This window comes from Sabethes cyaneus, chromosome 2 (assembly GCF_943734655.1).
Source record: "Sabethes cyaneus chromosome 2, idSabCyanKW18_F2, whole genome shotgun sequence".
NCBI classification, from domain to species: domain Eukaryota; kingdom Metazoa; phylum Arthropoda; class Insecta; order Diptera; family Culicidae; genus Sabethes; species Sabethes cyaneus.
Window position 1 is genome coordinate 208,402,292 of NC_071354.1, and position 27,945 is coordinate 208,430,236.

The window sequence follows — 27,945 nt, forward strand, 5'->3', positions numbered from 1 at the left end:
TTTTGACCGTTAGAAGTAAGCTTCGATCTGCTTTGATCATCATCGACGAAAAGTGCGTGCCGGTTCACGCACAATAAAGCAACATCAATCGAACGCACGTACCCTTAACGGTGACCTTGATTTTTGCTACACTGTCAGCAACCATACCTAGAGCTAGGCTTAGAGTGCTGCTGTTGGCTTGTGCGATGTGTAAATCACCGGTACGATAATGCTTTGTAGACGGCCCGCTATCGATGACAGTACAGACAGCCTACATATGCGATTTATTTATGCGTACTGGAAAACCGTTGCCCGTGGAACGCTTCGGAATACCACGCGCAGCCTGTGCGAGCTAATTGAGGATTCCGTCTGCGCACTGTTTGCCAATAACCGACGATCGATGAGCAATTGCGAGTTCTAGAAAACGAAAAGAAACCTACGATGTTCTTCCTTTGGTCATAAATTAGCCATCCGCGAAGTTATGTGTCTGAAATGTTGTACAATAACAATATACTTGGTAGTTCCTAAGAATGTCTGCATGTAAACGGGCAAAAAGGGTACAATACGGTTGAGCTTGGCCAAGGTCTCCCGCGTACTACACACCAGCCGATCAGTTCGAGCCTCCAACCGAGAGAAATCACGCGTGTTGTTAGTGTCCAGGAAGTGGATGTCCGTTTCAGCCTTGTGGCAGGAACTCGATCGAGCAATATTCAGTATGAATTTATTAGGGGTGTGGTTCGCGAGTTGGTAAAGTTCTTCGAACGCTTGATTTATCGATTGAAAAATAACTCCGATGCAGCACAGTCCCAACCTCTAACGGAGTCCGTTTACTTTTTATGATTCCTCGGAGGAACAAAAACAATTAAATGGCAATCAATTGTAGGGAAAGATCACCGGTCTCATCCAACCTTCGTCCTTCGGTGACATTGAATCTTACGTGGCGGCGGCACCCTGGCGCAATTAAATCAACCGATTAATTGCATTTTAAATGGTTTTCTTCGCGCGGTCGTGCGGTCTTCGCTTCTTTCATTGAGCATAGCAGACAGTCACACATAATGGTTTTACAATGTAAAGTAATTCCAGAAATATTTTTAATTGAATCTTTAAACGCTGAAGGTTGTTTCGACCCATCAGCTGAATTTTTGCCTTTCGAAGAAGCATTCCTCATTCGCAGCTCCCACGAATAGCGACACGAAGCGACGCGTTATTTTTGTCTTCCTCTTGGGTGTACGACTTCCGGCTTATCTCAGCTAGTTCTTGTTGAAATTCATCACACGTACATACAGGTAGGCAGCGCCGCTGCTGATTAATTCGTCACGGCGAGAAATTCTTTTCTCTCGTGATGCGCGGCTGTCGTCTCTATCCATCTGTCAATCCATCGTTTGTTGTTTCAGCAGCCAGCAGCAGCAGGCACTTTGCTAGAAACCAGTCCCGGATAATTTCAACGATACGTCAACAGACGAACCGCTTCCTGGCACCCATCGCGGCACCGGGATTCGATGATGCACTGGAACGTGGAGTGCGCCCAGCTCGATTCCGGTTTGCAACGGTGCATTTATGTACTTTAGATGGTGAAAATCGACGTTACTACTGCTGCTGTTGCGGTTTGCGTAGTTGTCAGTCAACGTGCGGTCGAAGGGTTTTGTTTGTTTATTTTGGTAGGAAAGGCAAAAGAATCCTTTCGGAATTTTGTACTATGGTTATTTGAGTAGAGTTTCTTGGATGAGTTTGCTTTTGTACTGAGTTGATTGTTCCACGAAACATTTTTTCAATTGTACAGATTCTGATACAAAAATTGTCCTATCTTGCGTCATAGGCTATTTCCCTATAAGTGCAAAATTTACACAAAATTTTGCTGATAACGTTGAGTCGTCCAACATTGTGAAGTGACTAATAATCATTTTGGACTCTCTTGATCATTAAACATTGAATAAGGTGCATTGAATAAGCTGCAAGAATCTGGCAGAATAGAACACCAGTCGATGTTATGCCCAATGATAGCGACTGGAAACCTCGCAACTTCGCCACTAGACACCACTCTTTAAATAAATCAGTTAGTAAATCAAAGGTATCATCGCGTAACTGCGCAGCTCATTTGCATTGTTCCAGACGATTCCAGTGTTGATTGAAGTCTACCTAGGAGTTGATTTTGTGGTCTGATGATAGTAACCGCAATTATTGTTTGTTGATCTATCTGTATTAGATACCTAAACAGATAATCTAAGATATCCGATTCCAATTGCGTCTAGTGTGACGGCGCGATTCAGGTGCAAGTGTTATGGTTTCGGATAAACTACACGCGTATTAATTTCAATATTTATTTTTTCAGAACACTTCACCTCAGGCTCCTACAGTTTCGTTAAAGTTAAAGTTAAAGTTAAAGGTATTGTCTAAAGCAAAAAAAATGCAGACTCAAGATACTATTATTGTCGACAAATGTAAAACTGTTCGTCAATATAAGCAAAATAAAGACGTTTTCATACCCCAGATCAACAAAGGCTAATGCTACGATAGTACTCGTCGTAATTATAGGGATCAAAACGGGTAGACACTTCACAAGATGAGATCGGACGGTGATATTCATTTTTAATTCTATTCAATCAATAGATTGAATAAGTTTGTATGGTTATATATTTATTTGTAATCATCTAGCTTGTAGTTTGTTCTGAAAATGTTTCAATAGGTGTTTTCTGGGGTTGCTTTGAAGTGCTGTTGATTGAAGTTTTTGTTTTTTTTTTTTGTAAACAAAATACGGTATTTTCCCTTAAAAGTTGTTTAGTTTGCCCGTAGTGACACGAAATTGAAACAAAAATCGATGCTAAACGTTTTTGAAGCTTTTGAAAGTTTACTATTTATAACGGTACAGTTTCATCATAATCGATTGAGTAGTTCAATGGCTTCGGAATAAGAAAAAGTGCGCAAAAGAAAATTGCGCACTCACTTTGAAAACCAAAATACTTCTCGTCGATGAATCGGTAAACATCTCAGAATAGCATATTTAACCGTAGCCCAAGTGACCAGAACTTTGAAGCAGCATCATGGACACGATGGTCAAAACTCGCCCATGCAAACTGTACAGGAAGTTCACAAAACCGTTCTGCGTTATTGTGATGAATCATGAAACCTACGTCAAAGCCGACACCGGAATACTACGGACATTTGGGTTGGTAAAAACGGTTCAACAAAGCAATGTTGTCAAAGCACAACCATATAGTAGTACTTTGCGAAAGGTAGAAAAAAGTGCGTTCTAATTTTGCAATTTTTTCCAGTAAAAATCTAAAAATATAGTTTTTCAAAACGTGGGTGAAATTCACGACGTCACTTGGTGTAAAATCATGCCCCCGAATCGTATTTATCCCTATATGTCTATGGCTTCGATAATACAGAATTTATTCATGTTCCAGAGAAAATTTTACAAACAACCTTCCGGTCTAACCATGGGTAGTGCGTTCTTAGATGAACTTTTCATGACTCATTTTAAAGCCGAAGCATAACATGATAACAAATCCTCAGATCGCAAACAATATGCTAACGAAAGCCACCTAAAACATTTGGTATGCTAAACTCCAAACCAAACAGCAAACCAAAGCCTAAGTGCTACATTCCGTTTTCGAAACTTGACCTCTTATTCAACTGATAGAGTACAGAACACTTGCGGGGTACGATCCTACTGACTCTTAACAGATTCTCTCAGCTGAGATTCGAAGGATGTGTTGAATTTGACGATTTGATAACAAACAAAGCATATGTTTGTTAACCAAACCTAACGAAAACGCGAACAGAAAAGATACCAATGTGATGCAACGCTGAAATGGGAACATAAGGATCAACATGTCATTCGACCCAGCAATGGTAACAAATCCTATTCGAAACAGTCTACAACACTGATGTAAAATAGTTTACATCGTGAAAAGATAAAATTCCTCTCGAAGAACAATCTGAGGTCTAAACGAAGAAGTCAAAAATCGGTGTTTGATGCGCTTTATTGCTCTTTCAGCTGCCAATGACATTGCACCTCTATAGCGCCATAACTACAAAAGATTATCAACTATACCTTATTCGAGTATATAGTAAATAATAATTAACTCTACAATCGCCCTATACTCCACTTTTTCGAATTCTGTTTGGCTAGGGGGCTGTAGTCAGAAGAGCAAAAATGAAACAAAAAGAGTAAATCAAGCTTGAAGGTAGTAGCTTGTGATTCAACATCTCTATCAGGAACCGCCATTCTCGCACGGATAGAAATTTGATTTCCAAAACGAGCAAAATGACTCATGATTCCAGGTTTCTAGCTCACGATTTATGAAAATACACCATGAATAATAATCATGATATCACGAGCTTCTTGCAGTACAACACAACGCAAAATCATGAATTATTATTCATGATTTTGTGCTGTCTGATATGGCAGTTCAGTCATGATTTGACAGGAATTCACATTTCATGATTTCATGATTTCATTCATGGCATAGGAATCAAATTTCTTTCCGTGCGTGTTTAAAAAGTCCATATTGTATAGATTTTCATGCAATATATTTAGCCATCAGCCGCCATTTTGGATTTCTAAAAGACATCAAACAACTATTTTTATACTCTAAAAGCCATGCCTGTTTCAAAACAATCCATATTTTATTTGTTATTAAATTTACTATGGTAGCTGACATCTTTGATTTCAAATAGAGCAGCGCTCCTCATGATCGGATCTGGGAAGTTTTGACAGTTGTTTGCTTTGAAATGTGTCCTCTTGCAGTGCTGACAAGTTCGACAAGAATAATTTTGTTTCAAAGAACTTATACTTGGTGGATATTACTTCCTAAACTATCGCTGCCCGTCTAACGGTAGTCTAACACCTAGTTTTGTTTTATTCTCCAATTCTATCATTCTACATTCGCACCACACACTCCTCTTGTCAGAGGACCCACCCTTCGCATCAAACAGTTCCTCCCTTTCCAAAAAAGAGTTTACGTCATGACCGCGTATATACAAGTAAATAAAAAGAAAAAACCCTGTGGTGGTTAATCACACGAAGGCGCTCCGGCGATTTACGGCAACACACTGCACGTTTCGATCGCACCGGTCGAGTTGATAACCGTCTTTCTGCTCGGCTGTAGAAACAAAAAACAGTCATAAAAAAATCGCCGCAATTGATGTATGTGGTGCGAATGTAGAATGATAGAATTGGAGAATAAAACAAAACCAAGTATTAGTATACCTAACATAAGGGTGCGGTAGTAGTTTAGTTAGTAAAACATTCGGGTGCCAATCCGAAAGAGCGTTGATGCGAGCCCCCAAAATGCAACGGATATGCCAATTTTGCCCATCAAATACGATTTATTAGCATGTATATATGCACGTAATACTGATGTTTAACTTTTATATACATATCAAAATGCTAGCTGGGTATCTTATGCCTCATGTAATTCGTATCCGAGTCCGCCAGCGAACATAGGTCTCGATAAGGCTTTCCTTCTACAAGATTCTTGAGAGATATGCTGTCTTCTGTCTGTCTGCTGTGCTATCTATAAATCTTTCCTAGATTCCTTCACCTCGCTGACTGTGAGCTACGCAGCCCGGGAGCCAAGTAATACTAACAAAGTCAAATATGCTCCTAACAAAATACTTGTAGATCAAAGACTGGTCTAACAAAGCCATCAAAGTCGTCATATGTTCAAATCTTGCGCTTGAAGCTTTATTTCAAATTGAACTGGACATTAGACATGAAATTGGATTTGCAATTGGACTTAAATTTGGAGTAATTTAGACTGGTAGTATTACTTCGAATTACACATGAAATCAGAATTAAAGGAAAATTGGCTGGACGGTGCTGTTAGAGCCAATGGGATTGTAGCACTAGCTACGCAATTGTCCTGTACTCAAACAACTGGACGCGAACTCTGTCATATGAAAACGGAAGGCCAAGTTTCGAAAACGGAATGTAGCACCTAGGCTTTGCTTTGGATGGCAGACAAATTAAGATAATTTGTTCATTAGAATCACGAACAATAATGGTCCTAAATGAACACCTTATGGTACTCTTGAATGCACAGTGTATGAGCTAGATTTGCGACCAATTTTTACACATTGTACGTAACTATCGAAAAAAAACGTAACTATCGATGTGAAGTCACAAACGTTTGTCATCACTGATTTGTTCTTCAAGAATCCGTTTACAGAAGTAAACCAGTAAAATATTTAGAAGTTGTACTTGTGCATCGAATTAAAAGTGTATCTGAAATGACTCACTTGAACCCAATACGTAGGTAAAACCTGGAAAATCTTAATCAGCTTCTAGTAATCAATTATCAACAGTAAAATACACCGAAAGACTGGTTTAAAGTACACTAAAAATGCCAAACCTTTCTGAATATTAATGATGGTTTTGCCATTTTGCACACCAGCGATTGACCACAGTGCAGTCTTTTTATGGGTGTTGCCTTTATCATAATAAACACTTCTGTGAAACCTGTGTGTCAATGCAACTGATCGACCCATTTGCGTCAACAGGCCACCAGGCAGATAATTCCTTGCAATTGGGCTTATACTCGAACAAACCTGAAACTTGTGGTTTTTCCAAATGTTTGATGCTTTAGCGAAATACAGTAAATGATTTTTCCTCATTGCACTTACGATTGCATGCAGCAGCTTGGTTTTGTACCAGTAATTCCTTGGCTAACGCTGTATAGATGTATATCTTAGTCATGAGATTAAGATGCTAAGCAAAGTACCTTGCATTTAAATTAGAGCACTAAAAATTGATTTTGTTCATAATCTCATTGTTCAGATCTACTTAGCATAAACAACACTTAATCGCAGTTAAAAATTCCCCTCATCATCGATAAAGTTTTACACCCGTTGTTGAAAGCTGAACAACCTAATATTTCGACAAGTTATCTGCTGGTTAGAGGGTCACTGATAAGCAACCGTTCTCTACATTCTCTACGAAAACACGCCTAGTAGAACAAGAGTAGTGATCGGAAGTTTGCTTCCTCATTACTTGAAATGCATCGGTGCAGACAAACGTACTCCCTCCCACCTGGTCGGCGGCGATGGACCGCTGCTGTCTCTCGCATACCCGCACTAATGGGTTTGTTTTCGACTCGCGTAAAGAACAATACCCTTTCCTGCTTGTTCAGTCCAAGGCACGTTCCCATGCGTTGATTGTGCGGCACCCCAGCCAGCCTTTCGCGCACCGATAGATATTAATCACCTTGCAGAAGACAGACTATATTGACGAAGGCCTCTAACCGACGCCGCCTCGCGGATGCCTAACAATGAACGGGTATTGAACGAGCTGTGAGTGTTAATTTCGTCTAACCTGGCAGGAACAGCCGCCCGCTGCTGTTGTTGTTCTGTTTCAGCAGCGAGTAAGCACGTGAAAAGGTTCAGCAGAACCCATGCATCGCGCAAAATATTAAATCAGCTGCTTGCCATTACTACAGTTTTTTATTCAATTTCCGGATTGTTTTGGTTGCAGGGCGAATTATTCGGATGCAAATTTCTTTGTGTTTAAGCTACCCGGGGAAGTTCTGGCTTCGTCGTGATAGCCATATAGTTTTTGAGACTGCAAATAGTACATAAAGAGGTAGGATAGCGATTATGATTTATGTTAAAGGTTCTTACGCCATTTCGATTTTTTGGCAGGCCAGAGCACGGAAACTCGAATTTCACAAGAAATTCAAGTTTAGGTACTAACATATCTGTAATGAATATTTTTTCTAAGCGTCAACGATGCTCACGGATCCGCATTTAAAAATCTGTCTTGAAGTTCAAATTTCACCATAAAACATTTCACTGAAAAAAAATGTTTTCATTGAACCGATCGAACTCGGCTGTATACTTACAGCTTTAACCTGATTTATCAAATATAGTAAACAGGAGGTGCTCTAGATTCTTTCCTTGCGGTGCACCAGATGTCAATACCAGAAATGAACAATCTGTCACTGTTGCAGTCACTAGCGCGCCCAAACATAAACAAAAGGTGAATCACTCGATCTTTCAGAAAAATGTTTTGGCCTGAAAAATCGAGCAATCGTAGGATGGCGAATCTATTATTAACACACAAATACAAGCCGAAACTTGGTTGAAAACTTCAGACTTTTGAGTGCAATTAGATTTAAAATCAAAGTTGCATTTGAAGCTAAAATTAGACTTGGATGTGGACTACCATTAGAGTTGCAATTGGACTTGAAATCGGACTTGGCATAGGGCATTAAACTATATTGGAATTTGCACTAATTTGGGCTTGAATCTTTATTTCAAAATAAACTGGATATTAGACATAAACTTGGGGTTTAAATTAGACTTAAATTTGAAGTAATTTGGATTTGGAGTTTTACTTGCAATTAGACATGATATTGGGCTTAAAAGAAAATTTGAAGTTTTTATTTGAACTGATTGCCCGATCTTACTCGGGGCGCCTTTATCTCTTAACCGACTTGTACATGTAGTACTGTAACGAGAATATTCTTATAATGGAAGAAACAAAACCCTTTTTCTTCATTTCAATGTGTTCACACTTTGTCAGCTCCCCCTCCTGTTGCTCTACAGATACTTGTAAATCTGTCTTCTTGTTCGAAAATCTCTATAGAGCGAGACAAAGCTTTTTTTTAGGTTTTTAGGCATCTCCCTTGTCAATGTCCACCCTATTCCCCCTTTCGGAAATCCTCTCTTGTCTTCCAGCCACTTGTACAACTGAATCATTCCAAATGCAAGACCCTTTATCCATTCGAACTTTCAGCTCTCCTAGTGAGAGACCGCTTTCCTCTCTTGTCAACCCTCCTGCGCCGATCTTTTTCTGTCAAAAACCATGTAAGCCAAGTTTGATGAAGAACCGTTCAGGCGTTGCGGAGTTATAGCGAAACATACATTCATACTCACGTTGCTCGCCCCCCCCTTTGGGTTTCTTTCCAGTCAGCTCCACATTATAACACGCAGCCAATTATGCATCTGTTTGCTCTCTAAAAATCCATATAACGGAAGCGAAACAAAGCTTCATTTATTTTTTTGAAACGATGGTTCTACAATTGATGAAGGGACGGTAGGGGAAAGAAATGAAAATTTTTGGAGGGGAAGAGCGGAAAGGAAGGGCTTCATTTGCACAACTGCAATCGGTCTAAACGCAAAACAAACGCAACCCTTTTACCTATTAGGACCTCTCTCCCTTGTCGGTCTCCCCCTCCTTTATCAATCCTCCTGCGCTAATTCTTTTATATCACGGAACATGTGTGCTAGGTTTGATGGAGAACGATTAAGGCGTTCTGGAGTAATGGCGGAACATGCAAACATTGAAATTGGATTTGAAATTTAAGTTGAAATTGGACATGAAAATGGGTATTGCTAGCTGCGTGACAGAAATTATACTCGAGATTGCACTTCAACTTGGAATTGAAATTGGACGTAAATTGGTTTTGGGCTCAGACTTGGAATTACATTTGAAATTAAACGTGAAATAGATTCAAACTTTAGTAGAAATTAGAATTCAAACTTTAGTAGAAATTAGAATTCAAACTTTAGAAGAAATTGGACTTGCAATCCGAGTTTAAATTTGACTTAAAATTGAAATTAAATTAGACTTGAAATTGGGCTTAAAATCGGACATGCAATTCGACTTAAAATCTAACTTTACTTGGGGAATTAAATTAGACTTCAATTTGCACATGGATACGAAATTAGACACAAAGTTTTGCTTGTAATTAGAATTGACATTTTTCGTCTTACTCTCTCACACGTTGTAACTCTTTTCTGTTCCTTTTTTTCTCTTTTCTTATCCCGTTTTTCCACTATCCGTTTTTTCTTTTCAGTATTGTTTTCTTAATTTTTGCTCTCATTTTTCTTCTTTTTCCTTCCGTTTTTCCTTTTATTGTGTTGATATTCTTTTTTTCACCAGAAAGTGTTCATTGTTCCCCTCTTTTTTTGTTTCATTCGTTCTTATTTTCAGTTTTTTTTTGTTTTTCACTCATTTTTTTGTTTCCTGTTTTCCATCTTTTCTGTTTCCTTCTCTTGTTTTCAGTTTTCATCTTTTTCTAACTCTATTCTTTCTTGTTTTTCGTTTTTCCCTCTTTTGGATTCTTCGGTTTTTCTTTTCTGTTACGTTTATTATGTTTTTGGCTCGCTTTTTCTCTTTTTGCTCTCTGGTTTTCCGTTTTTATCTCTTATTTTTCATCTTTTTCCCTCCATTTTCATCTTTTTCCTTAGTCCGTTTTTCGTGTTTTTCTTTCCTACTTTTTCTGTCCCATTTTCCCATCCTATTTCTGTACCGATACTCTCCCATTTTACTCCTTTCATATCTCGTTTTTAATGTTTTCCTTATGTCCTCTATCGGCTTTCTTTTCTCTTTCTTTTTTTCTTTTGTTTTCTGTTCCATATTCCCTTTCTTGTCTTTTTTTTGTTTGATTGTAGTCACTTTAACAGCTAGGGTCATCCGTGACTTCTGCGGGGTTGGGATTCGAATCCGGGTCCTCGGCGTGAGTGGCGTGAATGCTAACCACTACGCCGGGATTGACTCCTTTTCTTGTCTCATTTTAGTTTCTTTTTCTCTTATTTCCTTTTTTTCTGCCAGCGGTATCCTCTTCTTTTTCTGTCCCGTTTTGCACCTTTTTCAGTCCAAACTTTCCTCTTGTTGTTCTTTTATCTGTTGCATTTTTCGTCTTTTTTTTCCATTTTTAGAAACATTTTTGCTCTTTTCCAGTCTTGTTTGTTGTGTTCTATCCCCTTAACTCCTTTTCTATTTTTTTGTTTTCCTCCTCCTCCTCCTTTCCTTTCTTCCTCTTATCATCCATTTTTTATTTTTCCGTTTTTAAATTTTCCTGCTTGTATATTGTCTTCTTTTTAATTCCTCTTTTTCTATCTCGTTTTTTTCCTTTTTGCGTTCTATTTTACTAATTAGTTAGTTCTGATTTTCTGTCTCGTCGTTTTTCCTTCTTTTCTCTCATTTTTTTTCTTTTCTTTTCCGTTCGTCTTTTCTGTCCAGTCTCCTTTTCTCCTGCTGTATCTCCTTATTTCCAATTTATCTCCCGTTTTCTTTAAAATTTTCAACGTCCCGTTTTTCTTCCCATTGTGTTACGATTTTTTTCATGCTAGTTTTTTCTTGAGTTTTTCTTTTTTCTGTCCCGTTTGTTCATCTATCGTCAATTCCTACTCCATGCTCTTTCCCGTATTTGACGAAGAATTACGTCTTCCGGAAGGTAGTGGGTATAGGGGGCCACTCCAAAAAATATCTCAAAAAGTGCTCAAGTGAACTTTTGAAATGATCGTTTTTATTGACGATGGAATGAGGCTTCAGTGTTACGTCTGTTAGTCTGTGGTAGTAGATTTGTTCTTGATTTTGGTTCATTGTTTCCAACTGCATGTTTTTGCCAAAGCAACTAGGATGTTATCTCGTGGTTTGATTTAAATATCTTTAAGGTATGTTTCGATTGGCAACATGTGCCATGCAACTTGCTTCTAACTGTTGCCCAACAAACATTTAGGTGGCGACAAAAGTGACTTTGGCAACAACTAGCTACATGTCGCATTTCACATATGTTACATTCCACATGTTGCTAAAAATTGCCCAGTCTAGACGTACCTTCATGCAGTAAGGCTCGCGATTATGAGTAGGTAATGACATTAACTAAAGGCTGTTTCCCTGATGCCACTGGGTTACAGCGAGCTTGGCAGACGTAAATACCCAGTGATTGAAATCTTTTTTCCTCCCCTGGAGAAGTTCGTTTATGTGCTCTAAATGCTCAGATATTTCTTCTAGGTTATAAGATCACAGTTCGTTGGGTACATTTTTTTGTGTTAACTTTTTTAACCAGTAACGCGAAGTAACGGCCGTAACTCAGGAACAACAAAAATGTTATTATGGTAACTTTATCACTAAAAAATTAGAAATTAATTCATAAAAAAGAATATATTGAAAAATTCCATGCGACAGAACACTATGTTTCTACTTTTCTTTTAAGTTTAGACTAAAAAATTAAAATGAACTTTAAATGGCTTGAAATTGGACTTGAAGCTGGATTTGAAATCTAACTTGAAGTTAAGCTTTTAAAAGCATTCAAAATTTAACATGAAATCAGACTTGAAATTATACTTAAAGTTTGACTTAAAATCAAAGTTCAAATTAGACTTGGCAACGGGCATGATATTAGAATAGGACATCAGTCGAACCGTTGCTTTTCAAGAGATGGTACTATTAATAGTGGTAGTAAAATCAAAATTTCTCACTTATCTATGTCAACCACTGGTCACATTTTATTTGTAGTACAGTCACTCTGTTATACTTAATTTTCATAACTTTGATAAAAACTCAACTTTTCCTATACCTTTCATTCTTCCGTGAGCATGAGAAGGTGATTTTGAAACCGCACGAGAGCCGAGAGCTAAATATTTTTGCGCCACTAGTTGCGACATTTCAATTCGAAGAAATTAAATTTCGTGACATGGACTCAATAAATAAATAAATACGATATTTTCCAACTATTTATTGATTCAGGTGACAGACGTTATATTGCCTTTAGCGATAAACTCAAAAAAACTGAAATGCACGAAAGATTGCTGTTTTCACGCTGAGTAAATTTATTGTCGCGCAAATTTGGTGTGTTTTCAATATGTACAATATGCGTTACCAAGTAACGACACCTGTTGTATTCAACAGGGAAACATTGATGGTTTCAAGCATACTCTCACGCATGGCGTATGATGAAACACTAGCGCCAACTTCTGTTTTTTATTATCAGAAGCAAGTGGCGGTGTCATGTTGAAACTAAATTTAAAATTAATCTTTACAACTGGACTTGAGACTGGAACTATTTTTACGTAATTCATTTATTTATTGCAGCTTAAATTAAAAACTGCGGACATCTAGGTCATAAATTTTTGAGTGTTATAGTAAATTCTAAAAAGAGAAGGCAAGGCACATGCCCCAGTGGGCCTCAGCCTGGACACGCCATTCGTTGTAGTGACCGTGAGCTACTTTGAGATATAACTCATTGTCCAAATTTATTATTGTGAATAGAAAGTGACATAAAATAACTCCTTGTGGTACAATGGTACAACTCCTTGTGGTCAATCAAGAAATAAATATTCAATTTAAATTATTAATGATTGGGGTTTGGTCAGCAATCCTGATGCTACTTATTAAATTTACTTTGCTATCCTTTTTGAAATTACGTTTGCTCTGACTTATGAATTCTATGCTTCAGAATCGATTGAAACCTATCTAAATACTACTTTTTTGCTATGTAAAAACTTCCACACTGAAAACAACAATCACCATCCACAACTGTTACCGTTACTATGCTTGAAAGAACGTCGACCATCAGGCAAAAGAACTAACCGGAAATCGCTCTCGGTGCTAATCGATTTTTTTTTGTTTTGTTGTTACCACCGCTTCTTATTGGTAATCTGCTCTGCTGCTGTTGCTGTTGCTGTTGCTGCTGCTGGAAAAACATAACCATTCGTTAGTAAGAACTATTCCACTGTTACTACACCCGTTCGCTCCGGGTGGGGAGCGCGAAAACCCTATGAGTGCATGTGGCATACGATTGCACGATTTACATTTATACGACTTTCTTCCTGGTTTTGCAGCCCGAGAGTCTGCCCGGGTACCCTCCCGTAACCCCTCGTCTCCCGTTGTTGTTGTTACCGCAGGTACATGCAATTTGAATAATTTCAGCGCGAAACAACACACTCGTTTATATACATTTTTATCACTTGGCTGTATCTGAGAGCTCCGGCACCATCACCCTTCCTTCTAGCCTGCTGCTGCTACTACTGCTGCTGCTGCTGCTGGAACTGGGCCTGTCTCCAAACGCGGCAGAACTTTTACGTTCGCTTGGCTGATGCCGGCCCTCTTCGCGTTGCAGCTATATGACCGGATTGTTAATAAATTTATAAATTCGTACTAGCTACTGGTCACCGCAACACGAACTATCACTAATAGACCCGTTTTATAGCTTATTCTGGGTGCTATCAGGAATGTTAATAACGTGCGTCTCCATCGCAGACTGGTCCATCGACTGGCGCTTCTGCTCGACAGGGATGTTCCCTGTCCGCAACGATAACCAACACCAGCACCGTCGGATACAAGCCCCGTTATAAATTTATGCGGTTGAAATCACGTGACTCATCTGAAATTGGCTCTGACGTAGTGCCAGTCGAAATGGCATTCATGCTTTTCTGTACATACATTTAGTTTCTGGTTTGCAACACAAAACCCGTTTGGTTGAGCTCTCCCGTCCCCGCGGGACCTTTGTTTAGATTTTTTGTTTTTTTTTGCCTCAGCTCGTTCACCTGTCCTCACATCTGTGCCTGCTTGTGCTAAGCTAACGAAGGTTCAACATGTAGAATCAATTCCAGTCACAGTTCTCAACTTACCGCAACCATTATTTTGGCTTTGTTCGCTAATGTATATCCTACCACAACACGTTGCAAAACGCTTAACGAAAGAGAAACAGTCGAATAACATGTCTTTTTATCTTCTACATATTTAAATGCAGATCGAGAAACCGGTCACCGATGGGCTGTCACATCGCACCAGAGACCAGTGGGAAATCGACCGAACGTCGCTCAAGTTCGTCCGTAAGCTCGGTTCCGGCCAGTTCGGCGACGTGTGGGAGGGACTGTGGAACAACACGACGCCGGTTGCCATCAAAACGCTCAAATCAGGTGAGTTTTTGACGGTATTCAAAACCTGTCAAGACAGCATATCCCCGAGCTGTTTCCTGTACTAAATTCCCCATCTATTTATTTGCCCCATTCCAGGTACCATGGACCCGAAAGATTTCCTCGCCGAAGCTCAAATCATGAAGAAACTACGCCACAACAAGCTGATCCAGCTGTACGCCGTCTGTACTCTGGAGGAACCGATCTACATTATCACCGAACTGATGAAGCATGGCTCGTTGCTGGAATTCTTGCAGGGTGAGTCCCTTAATTAATCGCTAAAAGTTGCAGTTAGCACAGCTCAGTAATATCCAATCTTTCGTCGTTTCAGGCAAAGGCAGAAACCTAAAACTTCCGCAGCTGATCGATATGGCCGCCCAAATTGCGGCCGGTATGGCATATCTGGAGTCGCAAAACTATATCCATCGTGATTTAGCCGCTCGAAATGTGCTTGTCGGCGATAACAACATCGTTAAGATTGCCGATTTCGGTCTAGCGAGGTATGTGCTTCGAAACAGACACTGATTGTGACGTACAGTAGTAATAATAACCGCTCGTCATTGTTTCCTGATAAATAATTACAGATTAATTAAGGAGGATGAGTATGAAGCTCGGGTAGGTGCACGATTCCCTATTAAGTGGACAGCGCCGGAGGCTGCTAATTATAGCAAATTTTCAATTAAATCGGACGTGTGGAGTTTCGGCATCCTGTTGACCGAGCTGGTCACCTACGGAAGAATACCATATCCCGGTAAGTTTAGTTTTATTATTTGATTTGAAACGTTTGTTGAAACTGAACTTTTCGCCTATCCGTTTTAAGGTATGACAAACGCTGAAGTGCTGACCCAAGTGGAACACGGGTACCGAATGCCACAGCCCCCGAACTGCAATGCCACTCTTTACGAAATCATGCTCGAGTGCTGGAACAAGGACCCAATGCGACGACCTACGTTCGAGACGCTACAGTGGAAGCTAGAAGACTTCTTTACAATGGACCCAAGTGAATACAAGGAGGCGGCACCCTTCTGATAAATAGCAAATATTTGCACACTCGGTTCTGCTCTTAGCACCGCTATCACTGCTACAAATTCTGCTACGGCGATGGCTACTACTACAACTACTGCAACAACAACAACAACAAACGTTTCCAAAGCTGATGGAAAAACTCGCCACCACCGCCGGCAAGCACGTCTTCACCGCCAGGTACTGCTATTTATTTAGAGATTCTGCTACTTCAATTGACTACATAACTTTGCGCCCCGTTGCCAATCGTCATATAATTACGCATGAAAGTGTAAAGGATTGTCTAGCTCGCATCCAAATCGTGCTTGCATTCATTTAGAAATACACAAAACAAACAAGACGAACATTAGGAATACGATATTCTATCATATTTTTTTTCGCTAGACTATTTAGCTAACATTTATGCCACCTCAAACCGAAATCTGTAGCGTTTTCCCTAGTCTGAATTTCTTTGCAATGCACCGTGACGCCGCCTTTGCATAGAAATGTCGCCCGAACATCACTCGTTTGAAATATTATTCATTCCTTTTAAAAAGAAAAATCGACACAAACAGAATCGTAATAGAGCAATCATAAGTTTAAGACCGTCATACCTAATCGAGAATCGATGAACTCGCTCGCATCGACAGCTCAGCAAACACTGTTCTGATAGTTACGAGGTTGAAAAAAGCGATTATGTGTTTTTTGATTATTTGTAGTAAACACAGTTCATCGATTTGCTGCTGTGTCCTGTGTGTTAGGTTCTAGTATTGCATTTTTCCTTTTGTCTCGGGATGTGAACGCCACACTGAACGCAGCAAGTGTTTCACTCGACAACACGTGGTATTACCTTTTTAATGTAAGACTTTTCAGTAGATCGCAAAAAAATCGCATACTCGTTCTTAGTAAACTGCAACTTTCTTGACCGACCGACCCGACCAATGGACGTTAGATTAACACGCACACCTACGCCTACGTAAGTGGGATTTCATTACGGAAATTTTCATTATCACTGAACATCATTATTCGAATAGATAGCAGGAGAGTTTAGCGATGTCTTTTCAACAGATTATCTGTTATCTTTTGCTCTGAGTGTAAACACTCAGTAGACACTCGCGTTCACTATCAGCAATTTGGTATATGCATTACATATCGCATTTGGATTTCGAAAGATGCCATTCACCATGAATATTGTGATGGAGTTTGACACCTGACAGCTACGTTATTCAATGGATTAGTCTAAATTGTTTTGTTTTTATTTTTTTTAATTGTAAATTAGAAGGATTGGTGATAGAAAAATTTTGGCAAAAAAATACTGTCCACAAAATTTTTTTTAATGATACCAACCGATATTCACGGTGAATCACACGGAGTCTCTTGCTTGAATCTGAGCTCATCAGCCCCTTTCGACTCGCAAATCCAGTTCGCTTAAATCTTCTGAACATACCAACTCTTACACTTGTAAATAATACTGATCACTAAGCCAACAGATAAAACTTGAACACAATATTAAGTTTAAGCAACAAAGACAACACTCGTAATCAGCGAAATTTCGCATTATAATGGACAACAATAACGGAATTTGTTCGATATATTATGGAAGGAAGTACTATCAAGCGTAAATAAATTATTTTTTGCAGTACAGTAGTGACGTTAAAATGGATCGCTCTTTGACGATCGGGGAATAATTCCGGGATGGGTTGTGTCCTGCTTTATTTCTTCGCACGCCTCAATCGCTAGCATCGTTGCCTCAAGCTTCGAATTTTTAGTATGTATATCATATTTATCACATACTGGCAAAACAGACTGAATCAAATTGTTTCAAAATAATCGTTTGCTGGGTATAATAGTTATCTTTCGCACATGTTGGTTTAATTTTATTCATCTCGTTACGCCGTGCACCATTACATTTAACTGTACATTTCGCATTGCCTCTAGATCAAGTTTTATATCTCTTCCATTCTATTAGTAACCCACGCAAACAGCGATTCTGAAAGGACATTTGGGACTCAGCTTAACGTGAAGCTATTGTATTTTTTTTATAAAATGCTTCACGAAAAGGGGACTCAAAACATCCCTTTTTGTATATTAATTTCGTTGAACGATTGCAAGAAAAACCAGCAAAATTGCTGTTCTAATTCTATGTGTTAGTAGAATGATTAGGATCTTAATATTTCAAATAACGTGCCCCAAAACCGTTTTCTAAACCCCGTAAATGATAAAACATAATACACTCGAAACTATTCTTTCATTCAAATGTGACGCCACACCTTATACAACACTTGAAAAATACAAATGTTAATATAAGATAAATTTTGTCGGAATTATCGCACACTGACTCAAGCAAAATAAAAAAAATCAAATTGTATAATTCGAAATAATATTTTCTCAACTTGAAACTACCGGCTGTTTCGGCTGTTGTTGTTCGTCTAACGGGAAAAAAAAACAAACTGAATAGATAACACATTTTCAAGCACCGCCGCATAACCTTTATCCGTCTAGAAGAAGAAAAAGAAGAATGTCACACTATTTACGAGGAAGAACACGGAAAGGTGAGCCACCGCGCTTGAATCGTATGTTTCATGATATTTTCAATTGTAAATGTTGACAATTAGAGCTATAGGTAAGAATACTAAACTATATAACAAAACAAAATCAATGGATGACGATGAAGATAAGATGATGATGATACACGAATAAAATGAACGAGATAATAAAAAAAATATATGGAAAAGTTTTATAAATAATGCTTACTTATGAAAACTTTTCGAACCATATCCGAATGCTTTGGACAGCAATATTTGTTAAGTACTAAGTCACAGACAAACAGACATAACTCTTGGAAGAAAAATCAACAAAAATTATCGTACCTCACATTTAGCCTGAACACTAGCACCCTCTATGATAGACATTCCCAAATATCAAATAGCAACAGGAGTATTCCTCGAAGTAGCAAGTATTTTTTATGGGGAATTCCCCCTTCTTTCGACAAAAAGCGCCGCTTTGACCAAAACGGAGACATTCCCAACTAAGCCCAAATTTGAAATGACGGTTTAATTGGTACGAAGAATGGAAAACGAGTGTTATGTCTGTTTATCTGTGACTAAGTGTTAAACTTAAGTGTTTTGTTCGTTAGTTCTGTTGACAGGCAGAGAACTGCGTTGCTCATGCCCTGATAGATGCAAATATAATCGAAATTGTTAAGTTACCGAGCGGTGGCATTATTTTATTAATTTTAGCTATTTATTTGCAAACAACTGAAAGCTTCGATATTTCACTAATAACTCGAGTGGGTGATTATTTTCAAAAAATTACATTATTTGACGGAGGAATACGTAATATTCCAAGGGGATTTACTATTTTGTAATCATTTTAAAGCTTTAGACCATAATTTATATACCTAATTATAAATTAACGCCCCTCTTTTACATTTTGCCGTCAAGTTCTCGAAAACCTTCTTCCTTCAACATCTATGACGTGTTCTATTCTGCAGTCTACGGGACTACAGTTGGCTACGTAAAACGTAGAAAGCGCAGTTTATATTTCTTATTTACATCAACAGACTTTTTAGACGATGGGTTCTTTTTTCCGCAGTTCTAGTCTCTCTGCACCTCTCGCTGTTTTGACACGTTGTCGCAGTGGACATGCGACTCCTGGCCTGGTTCTGTTCATCTGCCTCTGTCTGGCACTCGGTATCCAAACCAGCCGTTACGCTGTCTTCCACGCATCGTGCCTAGCGCCTCTCTCGCAGCTGTTTCGATGGCACCATGGATGTTCCTCCACAGCCCATTTATATCTTCTCCTTCTACCCGCTGTTCTGCGATTCGTTGATCAAGCATCCTGGCGTGCTTCACTGCCACGTCATCTGCCGTCAACCGCCGGATGTTGAAACGCAGCGTTCTCTCAGTGTGAGCCTTCGCCGTGTTCGACAGCCTTGTGCGAATCTTACACATTACGAGATAGTGTAGTGGTCAAAGTCGATATTTGGTCCCCGAAAAGATCGTACATCAATGACATCCGAAAAGTGTTGACCGAAAGCCAAACGAAGAACTGAATGTAAAAAATCAGAAAGCAACGGTTAAACATGGCGGGGGTGGAGTGATGGTAAGGAGTTGGATTTATGCTAAAAGTGTTGGCAGTTTAGTCTTCATCGATGGCATAATGGACCAAAATGTCTATTTGGACATTTTTAAGCAAAATTTGAAGCCAAGTGCCAACAAAATGGGATTTAGTGAAAGGTTTAAGTTTTATCAAGGCAATGACCCAAAGCATTTAAGGTACGCGCATGGCTACTTTACAACTGCTCAAAAGTTATTGATACTCCACCACAATCTCCAGACATCAATCCCATAGGAAACTTTTGGGAATATCTCGACAAAAAGGATAGAAACCATCAGATTACTAACAAAAATGATTTTAGAAAGTGGTTGACGGACGAATGGGACAACTCTCACCAAATATACGAAAAAAAACTCATACACAATATTCCAAAACGACCCAGGTAACCAATAAGCATTAGTATAAGCAGTAAATCAATCGTTTTTAGCATCCCTGGCGTTTTATACTGCAGGTTACTGTTTATCAGTATTTTGATTGCTTGCATAGCTGTTGTAAATTGGCATCCAGAATTCTATTTAAATTCTTCTTGTCGGTAACTAGCTGCAAATAAGCATTGTCAGCACTATAAGAGGGCTAGCAGTAAAGTAGCCGCATATTTTGCCAAAATAGCATTTAGGTAGCATTTAAGACAACTTAAATGCTTATTGGCCTGCATTTAAATTGCATTGGAAATGCTTATTGGCTACCTGGGAACTAAAGGCAGTTGCAATGAGCAAGGGATACCATACTAAATACCAATCCTTGAAATTAAGCCATATCTGCGAAATCAAAACTGTTCATTCGAATCCTGTAGGAATACGAATTTAGTGGACCTAATTTATATTTTTTTATGAATAAAACCCGTTTTTTTAAAACCAGATATCATACCTTAATATTAACATTTGACACTATGATTTTACCTAAATAACATGTCCCTTCTGTTAAACTTTCAAATGTTGAAAAGCGAAAAAATCTGTACAACGCAAAAGGATCGCTTTTCTTCTACATAAATTTACCATTATTCCCGGCGGGAATAAGAAGAATTTCCCGCTGTTATTTTATTAAATAACGATCGCAAGTGTACATGACGGATAATTAAAATGTAAAATAACCTTTTAATAAACCCCTACGATAAAACTGAACCATGCCGTGGTGTAGGACTTTTTAACTAATCAGTAAATAAACAGCGGCCACGTTTAATTCTTAATGTGGGTATATATCAAAATACTTTTGTGATTTCAAGTGGGACTCGGGTTAAAAATTTACCAAATGTGATTGTTGCGTTGTATAGAAAGTGCTTTATTCCGTTTAAGAATAAACCCAGTACGGCGATCTCTGATAATTAATAGATGAATGTTTCTTGGGCTCATCCCTATCCAGTGGTGGGCACCGCTAACCGAAAAAGTTAGCTCGCTAATCGCTAAACGCTAATCGATAAACTCAGATTAGCAAAAATTTCGCTAATCGCTAATCGCTAAATCTGAATTACAACAACTACACTCGATGCTTTGTTCGTACTGTCAGATGCAGCCCGGAGCGAAGAAGTTGGACATCGTGAGGCACTTCGTGTCCGCTGGATATAGTCGATTCGACACATACAACATTCTCTTCCTTCTAGAATCTAGAGAATGGTTAAGTGCACTAGAAGCTATAAAGGGACACCAAGATCAAGGTGCCCTCAGCCTTCCGCGCCTTGGGGAGGTCATTTCACTAAACAGTGAAAAAGTACCTCGCCAAAATGGACATTGTTAAGTGGATACATCAGTCAAGGCTGGCTGAAGGCTGTAGGTGCTGGTGAAAAAAAATGTGGTAAAACATCTTTACGGCGAAGGATGACGAGATCTACTTGATGTTAGACGGCAACGACTGTCAAAGCACTGAGTACATTTAGTTCGAAAACAAACACTGGTGAAGCCTGCAAGTCGTAGGCGAAATACGTATCTGTCGCGAATAAATATAGATAGTAGAGTTTCAAGTATCATATTCCACTAAGACGCTCCAAAAACTTCAGACATTACGCCCCACCAAGGAGGTAAGCGATGGCGTCAAATATATCTCCCACAGCAAGTTCCCAAAGAATGATCTTCTGTAACTGACGATCAGCGAGAAGCGAATGTTCAAGCTGCTGTTCTTTCTTTCGGGGCTTGTAGTGAACGGGGATATATGCAGTATGAAGTGCATGCTGGAAGTTACCGCCTGGAGAACGTGGTTCTTTGGCTGCCCGGCCTCGGCCCAATGTGCCAAAAGATCAATGGAGAAGATGTACCGGTTAAAGATAATCCTTGTACTGAATACCGTCAACCCTTCTGGCGTCCCCAGCTGCAAACAATAGAACATTTGCCTTTGCCTTTTTGCCTTCGACAACTTATGATCGTAAATCTGCGACGCTCACTTGAGTGAGTGACTTTTTCCATCGTTGGCTAAGGTAGCATGGCATGGGAAAATTAAATGAATTCTTAATTTAATCTTAATTTCTCATTTAATTCACAATAATAATATTTCTAGCGGTCGGATTTTGGGGTTTGGCAAAGGATTCCCGTTATAGATACTGCGCACTAGCTCTATGGCCTCCAGGGTTGAGAAGCGGGTGCGACTCTATTATTTAAAGCTTCTGTCGACTACCGCGAACGTCCAAGCCGTGTTGCGCTCAATTTACTTTGGAGACCTATCTTGGGGCAATGCATATTTGCTGGGGGGATATAAGATGAAATTTGCTATGATAAGTTCATAACTTGGACGGTCCAAAATTTGTCTTTCTATTGGTTTGTTTGTAGTTGTTTGTGTTGGAAAGGTTGAGGACCGGTCTTAGGCGGGGCTGACGAATCTTCCACTTCTTCACTACAGCCTGAATTCGTTAATTGGGCCAGGACTACACTCCAGCTGATTCGCTGATTGGGCCGACTGACAGTTGTTAGAAATTTCTAAACTCGAAAATTCCATACAATTTTGACATTCAAGTTGTCACATAGCCCAATTAGCGAACACCCAATTAACGAACCGCCAATTAACGAAACTTTGCTGTATACTACATTTTACAACTCAAGTAGTTCAAAATGTTCAAGGCAAAGCACATTTACAAATTCGATCTATCATTTTTCTTATCATCATCATCATTATTATATTTAAAATATGGCTTTCCGGCCTTTGGCAGAGAGATCTCAGAGTTAGTTCATGGAGTCCGCGCGGGGCCGGAACGCCTCCACCTGCGGACATAGGGGTGTCGGCTATGCTTGGGACTCTACCTGTGTTTTAGTGTGCGACATTGCCTGTCTCGACAGGTAGAACTGATGTTTGAGGTCTCCCTGACATTTTGTTGACATCACAAAAGGGCCCAGCGTATAGTTTTATACGCTATTAAGCGACCAGTTGGATAACCTGAAAAAAAGGAAAAAAGGAAAACAACCTGATTTAAGAAACATTTTACTTCCCTCTTCATGGCATGATTGAACTTATTTGAATAATAATTTACCTAAGCATAGATCATAGAATGAAATTTTACCATAATTGAACAATTAAATTTGCAAAGGACGCATATGTATTTTGTTACTCAGATTATTGATATTCTTTCATGATTATGGTGAACTCTAAAAATATGGATAATTTTCTATAATAGGATATCATACTAGATTATTCTGAGTAATTCTTTGAATATGTTGGCATTTTAAACTATGCGCGGTACATTTCTTTGGTCTGAAAACGAAATAAATCAGTTCTTCTGAAAAACAAAAACTGTTTTTTAACGAACAGCACAGAAAAAAATTATATTATTTATTTATCTTACAAAGCAAATTTGTGTTTTTATTTCTAGGTTTTTATTTCTAATATAATTTTCCGATTTTTTCACCCGTCCTCTAGGTAAAATTAACTGCAAAAGCATGCTTTCCCGGTTAGAGTGTGAAAAACAGAATCCATCTCCAGTCAGCTGCAGCTTGTTTTCATTTTTAGCTGTCATCATTGATCATCATTCTTCCATCAGCTCTTTCGATTTAGATAAACTGGATAGTGTGCTTGCCGCACAAATAAAACACTGCAGAAGAATAAGTTAAGCAATCTCACAGGTTTCCTAATCTAAATTATCACTTAGCTAATGTGTGTTGCGAGATAAGTGCGATCTCTAGTGAGGCGGATAACGGTGGTGGTTCGCTGCAGCAGTGCGTGAGTAAGAACTTTTCGTTCGTTCAACGCGGATTAATTTATATAAACTTTTAGATTGTCTTTTAATGGCCAAATCATGGAATTTCGTCTTCGTGCTGGTGTGGCTATCGGTCATTCTCGGAGCTGGCATCCATTTATTCTCGAAAGGATTCCTGCTGACCCGAATAGCGCAGACGGATTATAGTACGTGCCTACGGTACGATGATTATCAATGTCCGCTAGAGGATGGTTCCCGGGTAAGATGATTAAAGTCGCGTGATGAGTTGAACTATTTAAACAATATTCGTTTTAGGTACCGTGTAATGGTTCCGAAAAGGTTCGCTCAATATTACGCGATGTCAACCAGTCGGCTAACATTTGCTTACCACAGAAAAGTAAAGTTATCGTGCTACTAATCGATGCGCTGCGATATGATTTTGGAACTATCTATGAAGCGCCAAAACAGCCATATCAAAATCAGCTAACGATTCTGCAGGAACTACGGAATCGTTACCCGGAACATACTCGTATGCTTCGCTTCATAGCGGATCCTCCTACTACGACTTTACAACGATTAAAGGGAATGACAACCGGTAGTCTGCCGACATTCATAGACATTGGCTCGAATTTTGCTTCGCCAGAAATTAATGAAGACAACATTGTTGACCAATGGGTGAGAGCGAATAAAACCGGCGTATTTCTTGGGGACAGTACTTGGACAGAGTTGTTTCCCCAACGATTCCAGAGAAAGTATGACTATCCGAGCTTTAATATTCACGACTTGGACACGGTCGATGTGGCTATTGAAAAGCTGCTTCCACCGGAAATTGGACGAAAGGATTGGGACGTCATTGTGGCACACTTTCTGGGTGTCGATCATTGCGGGCATCGTTATGGACCGAAGCACGAAGAAATGGGTAGGAAGTTACGGGAAATGAACGAAGTTATCCGTAACGTTACGGAACAGATGGACGTGGAAACGACGTTGATCGTAATTGGTGACCATGGAATGACCCAAACCGGTGACCATGGTGGAGAGTCGACCGAGGAAGTGGAAGCTTTGTTTTTTATGTATTCCAAAGGGACACCATTGTTGCCGGAAGAGTACGATGGTTTTAGTCAAGAAATACAGCAAATCGATCTGGTTCCGCTGGTGTCAAATTTGCTAGGAGTACCGGTTCCATACTCGAATCTAGGGTTGGTGAATTTTCAACTACTTCCAGACGTACAAGTCGACACGTTCTTGCGCTATCAGCTGGCACTTCTTCATTTGTGGCAAAATGCACGTCAAATTCAGCGATACTTCCAGCAGTATGCAGAAGCCAATCAGGGCACTTTTACCGTTGATCAACTGGATGATTTGGAGAACAAGTTTCTCATTTTGACGCAGCGAGTGAATACCGTGTACACGGAAGCTGCTTTCCAAAGTCTCTCCAAGGATCTACGACTGTATTTGAAGGATATTCTAGATAGTTGCCGTGATATATGGGTCAAATTCGATCCCCTACTCATATCACATGGATTGCTGATAACGTTTTTATGTTGTTTTGCCATATTCCTGTTGATTGCCAACTCAAATCCAAACCAACTGGGACAAATATTCAATGGCACTACTATTTACTACATTGTGGTGCTCAATTTTATGGCTGCTGCATCCGGCTTTTTCTTCTATCGAGATTTTAATCTTACATCTAGCGAACACGGCATCATTTTCTTTGCCTCAATGGCGTCGATTGCGGTTCTGATGTTCCTGGTAATCAAAAACTGGATCAATATTACCGAGAATCTTAGCCAGCATCAGCATTCGAAAAATTTTGTCACCAGAATTTCGTTCGTTTTCACGACTTGTGTTTTCTTTTCCAACAGTTTTATCGTCGAGGAGCAAAAAGTGTTATCCTATGTGCTTATTGGTTTCTTTTTGCTCGCTTTGTGGAACTTACAGATGAATAGCCATTTCAAGGTAACCCGCTTCCGATGGCCCGTATTGCGTAAATCGGCTTTATTGAAACTCGCTGCCCTGACGCTGTTTGGCATCTCGCTGGTACGAATGTCAGAAAACTACTTCCGCTGCCGTGAAGAACAGGGAAATTGCACGGATTATATTATGACGGCGCCGACGCCGGATGCAATGCGACGATCGGCCGGACCGCAGTTTTACGGCTTTCCAGCGCTCGCTCTGGTATCGTACATTGTTTGTGCTCGGTTGTACCTCAAAACGTGTGGTAATTTAACCGGAAATGCCGTTAATGTACTACTCGCCAGGTATGGACCAATGGTTGGTGCAGTCTGTAGCTGTGGCCATTTCATACTATCCAAAAGCAATACCAAAGGAATTCCGCAAATTCATATAGATGCCCTGGCGTGGGTCGTTTATATTCTGTTGGCTGTCCAAATTTTGACGGTGTTGATTACTCCATTGATGGTCTACATTTTACCTAAAAGGCGAGAAATGATGAATATTTTGTACGGTGATCGGAATATAGCTCCGGAGATTTACAGGCAGCTTAGAGACAACTACAATTCTACAAGTTCAACCCCATCGGATGAAGTTCCAATTGTGTGTGGATTGGCAACCGTCTACTCATCCGTGTTTATTGCCATTGGAATCTTCCTAACTCTTCTGCTGGCACTTTTGCTTGGATCAAACGGAACAGCCGGCCTTATAATATCCCTCGTCGTTACAATTTGCTATGGAATAATTACCTCTATCCTTCAGTACGAAAATTCAACAAATCTGCAGACTTGCCTGCAACCGACATTTACCACGCTAATATCGTGGATCACACTCATGCAATTCGGCTTTTACGCAACTTCCCATCAGCCCACAATGTCCCAAATCGACTGGAATGCGGCATTCATTGGCAGAACTTGGTATTACGACAACAACAACATCATATCGGCCATCCTGGTGCTTCTAAACACATTTTCACTGTCATTCCTGCTATCCGTACTTTTCCCGCTAATTATTTTCACTCCTTTCTGCGTGTACACGATGTGGCCTTCGCTGGCACAAAAAGTTTGCCAACCAAAGCCGACCACCATTGGGCCCCCGAAACGGGGCGGTCCCAAAGCTACGCGCAAAACCGAGGCCGGTAATGTTGAGTACCGCTCAGTAACTGTTAACAGGCCGACAACGGATGACGATGCGAACGACACTACATCGGGCAGTAAGGAAACCGACTTTGATGTGACGAAAGGTGAAATTAACCTGTACGAGAATGAAAAAGCATTCATTGGAACCGTATTCAAGGCGGGCTGCCAGCTGTTGCTAATCCAGGGGATTCGGGTAAGTTCCAGGACCAGTTTTTATTGTGATTTCAATTACGTTTATTACGTCATTACAGATATTCTGTGCCATGTTTGCCTGCACGCTACACTGTCGCCATCTGATGGTGTGGAAAATCTTCGCCCCTCGCTTTATCTACGAGGGCATCGGAAGCTATATTGTTTTCATTGGTGTGAACTTGGGTTTTTTGCTGCTACTGCGAGTACACCGAGCTGTCAACACGTTGATCACTCGGATCAACAAGGATCGATAAGAACACCGGAAGGAAGTGTTATTTGCTGCCCAACTACTGTGCTGCCTCAAGTATTGTGTGCGTGTGAGGCTCTAGTCGTGTTTAAGGTAATCTCCCGATTTAGTATTTTTTAATTTGATCGTGAATCGTAATTGTTTCTACAGGAAGTTTTTTTGCTTTCGCAAGAAACCGGAGGAACAATTTTAAACATTTGATTCTAGATATAATGTTTACGTGTTCGACTGATTGAACATAAGCATAACATATTATTTTAATCTATTTTATTTATGCCGAAAAAATTTGCACAGATTTATTTACAGTTGGAACAGGCGTAATTGTAGGATTTTCGTGTTATTGAAATATTACACACGTAGAGTTCGTGTTATTGAAGAAAGAACACACTTTTTTGAAAAGGATCTAATTACAAATGCAAGAATCTATTCTTCCGTATATCTTTGTTTGTGATGTAAATCTTTTGTGTTTCGTAGTCTTAACCTTCTGCGTCTGGCAGACATCAGAAATCAGATAAATGCGGTGGATGCGTTACGTAGTATTTTGATTCTGT

The 27,945-nt window shown here is 39.6% G+C and overlaps 2 protein-coding genes across 7 annotated transcripts in view; both read left to right on the top strand.

Annotated features, from left to right (window-relative positions):
* LOC128734491 (uncharacterized) overlaps positions 1-18,356 on the top strand; it is a 131,871-nt gene extending 113,515 nt beyond the window's left edge. For all 3 annotated transcript variants that reach the window (XM_053828718.1, XM_053828720.1, XM_053828719.1), the window contains exons 5-9: positions 14,463-14,631; positions 14,728-14,886; positions 14,960-15,128; positions 15,213-15,379; positions 15,449-18,356. In XM_053828718.1, coding sequence (XP_053684693.1) covers positions 14,463-14,631; positions 14,728-14,886; positions 14,960-15,128; positions 15,213-15,379; positions 15,449-15,657 — 873 coding nt within the window. In that variant the 3' untranslated portion in view covers positions 15,658-18,356. The remainder of the gene's footprint in view (positions 1-14,462; positions 14,632-14,727; positions 14,887-14,959; positions 15,129-15,212; positions 15,380-15,448) is intronic.
* Positions 18,357-23,711: 5,355 nt separating this feature from the next.
* Positions 23,712-27,639, top strand: LOC128734054 (GPI ethanolamine phosphate transferase 3). Of its 4 annotated transcripts, XR_008411962.1 has the most exons (5): positions 23,712-23,883; positions 23,938-24,119; positions 24,176-27,148; positions 27,207-27,487; positions 27,545-27,639. XR_008411962.1 is itself a non-coding variant. In XM_053828038.1 (4 exons), the coding sequence occupies exons 2-4, from the start codon at positions 23,949-23,951 to the stop codon at positions 27,399-27,401; spliced, it is 3,339 nt and encodes a 1,112-aa protein (XP_053684013.1). In that variant the 5' UTR covers positions 23,712-23,887; positions 23,938-23,948; the 3' UTR covers positions 27,402-27,631. The 4 variants fall into 4 exon arrangements, 3 of the variants coding, with proteins under 3 accessions (XP_053684013.1, XP_053684011.1, XP_053684012.1); XM_053828038.1 differs by having other exon boundaries at positions 23,712-23,887; positions 27,207-27,631; XM_053828036.1 differs by having other exon boundaries at positions 27,207-27,631.
* Positions 27,640-27,945: the final 306 nt, after the last annotated feature.

Excerpts from the sequence above, each read along its gene's own strand:
- LOC128734054 (XM_053828038.1), top strand. The coding sequence starts at position 23,949 with ATGGCCAAATCATGGAATTTCGTCTTCGTGCTGGTGTGGCTATCGGTC. Across the intron at positions 24,120-24,175 it reads CGCTAGAGGATGGTTCCCGG|GTACCGTGTAATGGTTCCGA; the intron begins GTAAGATGATTA and ends TATTCGTTTTAG. Across the intron at positions 27,149-27,206 it reads TGCTAATCCAGGGGATTCGG|ATATTCTGTGCCATGTTTGC; the intron begins GTAAGTTCCAGG and ends ACGTCATTACAG.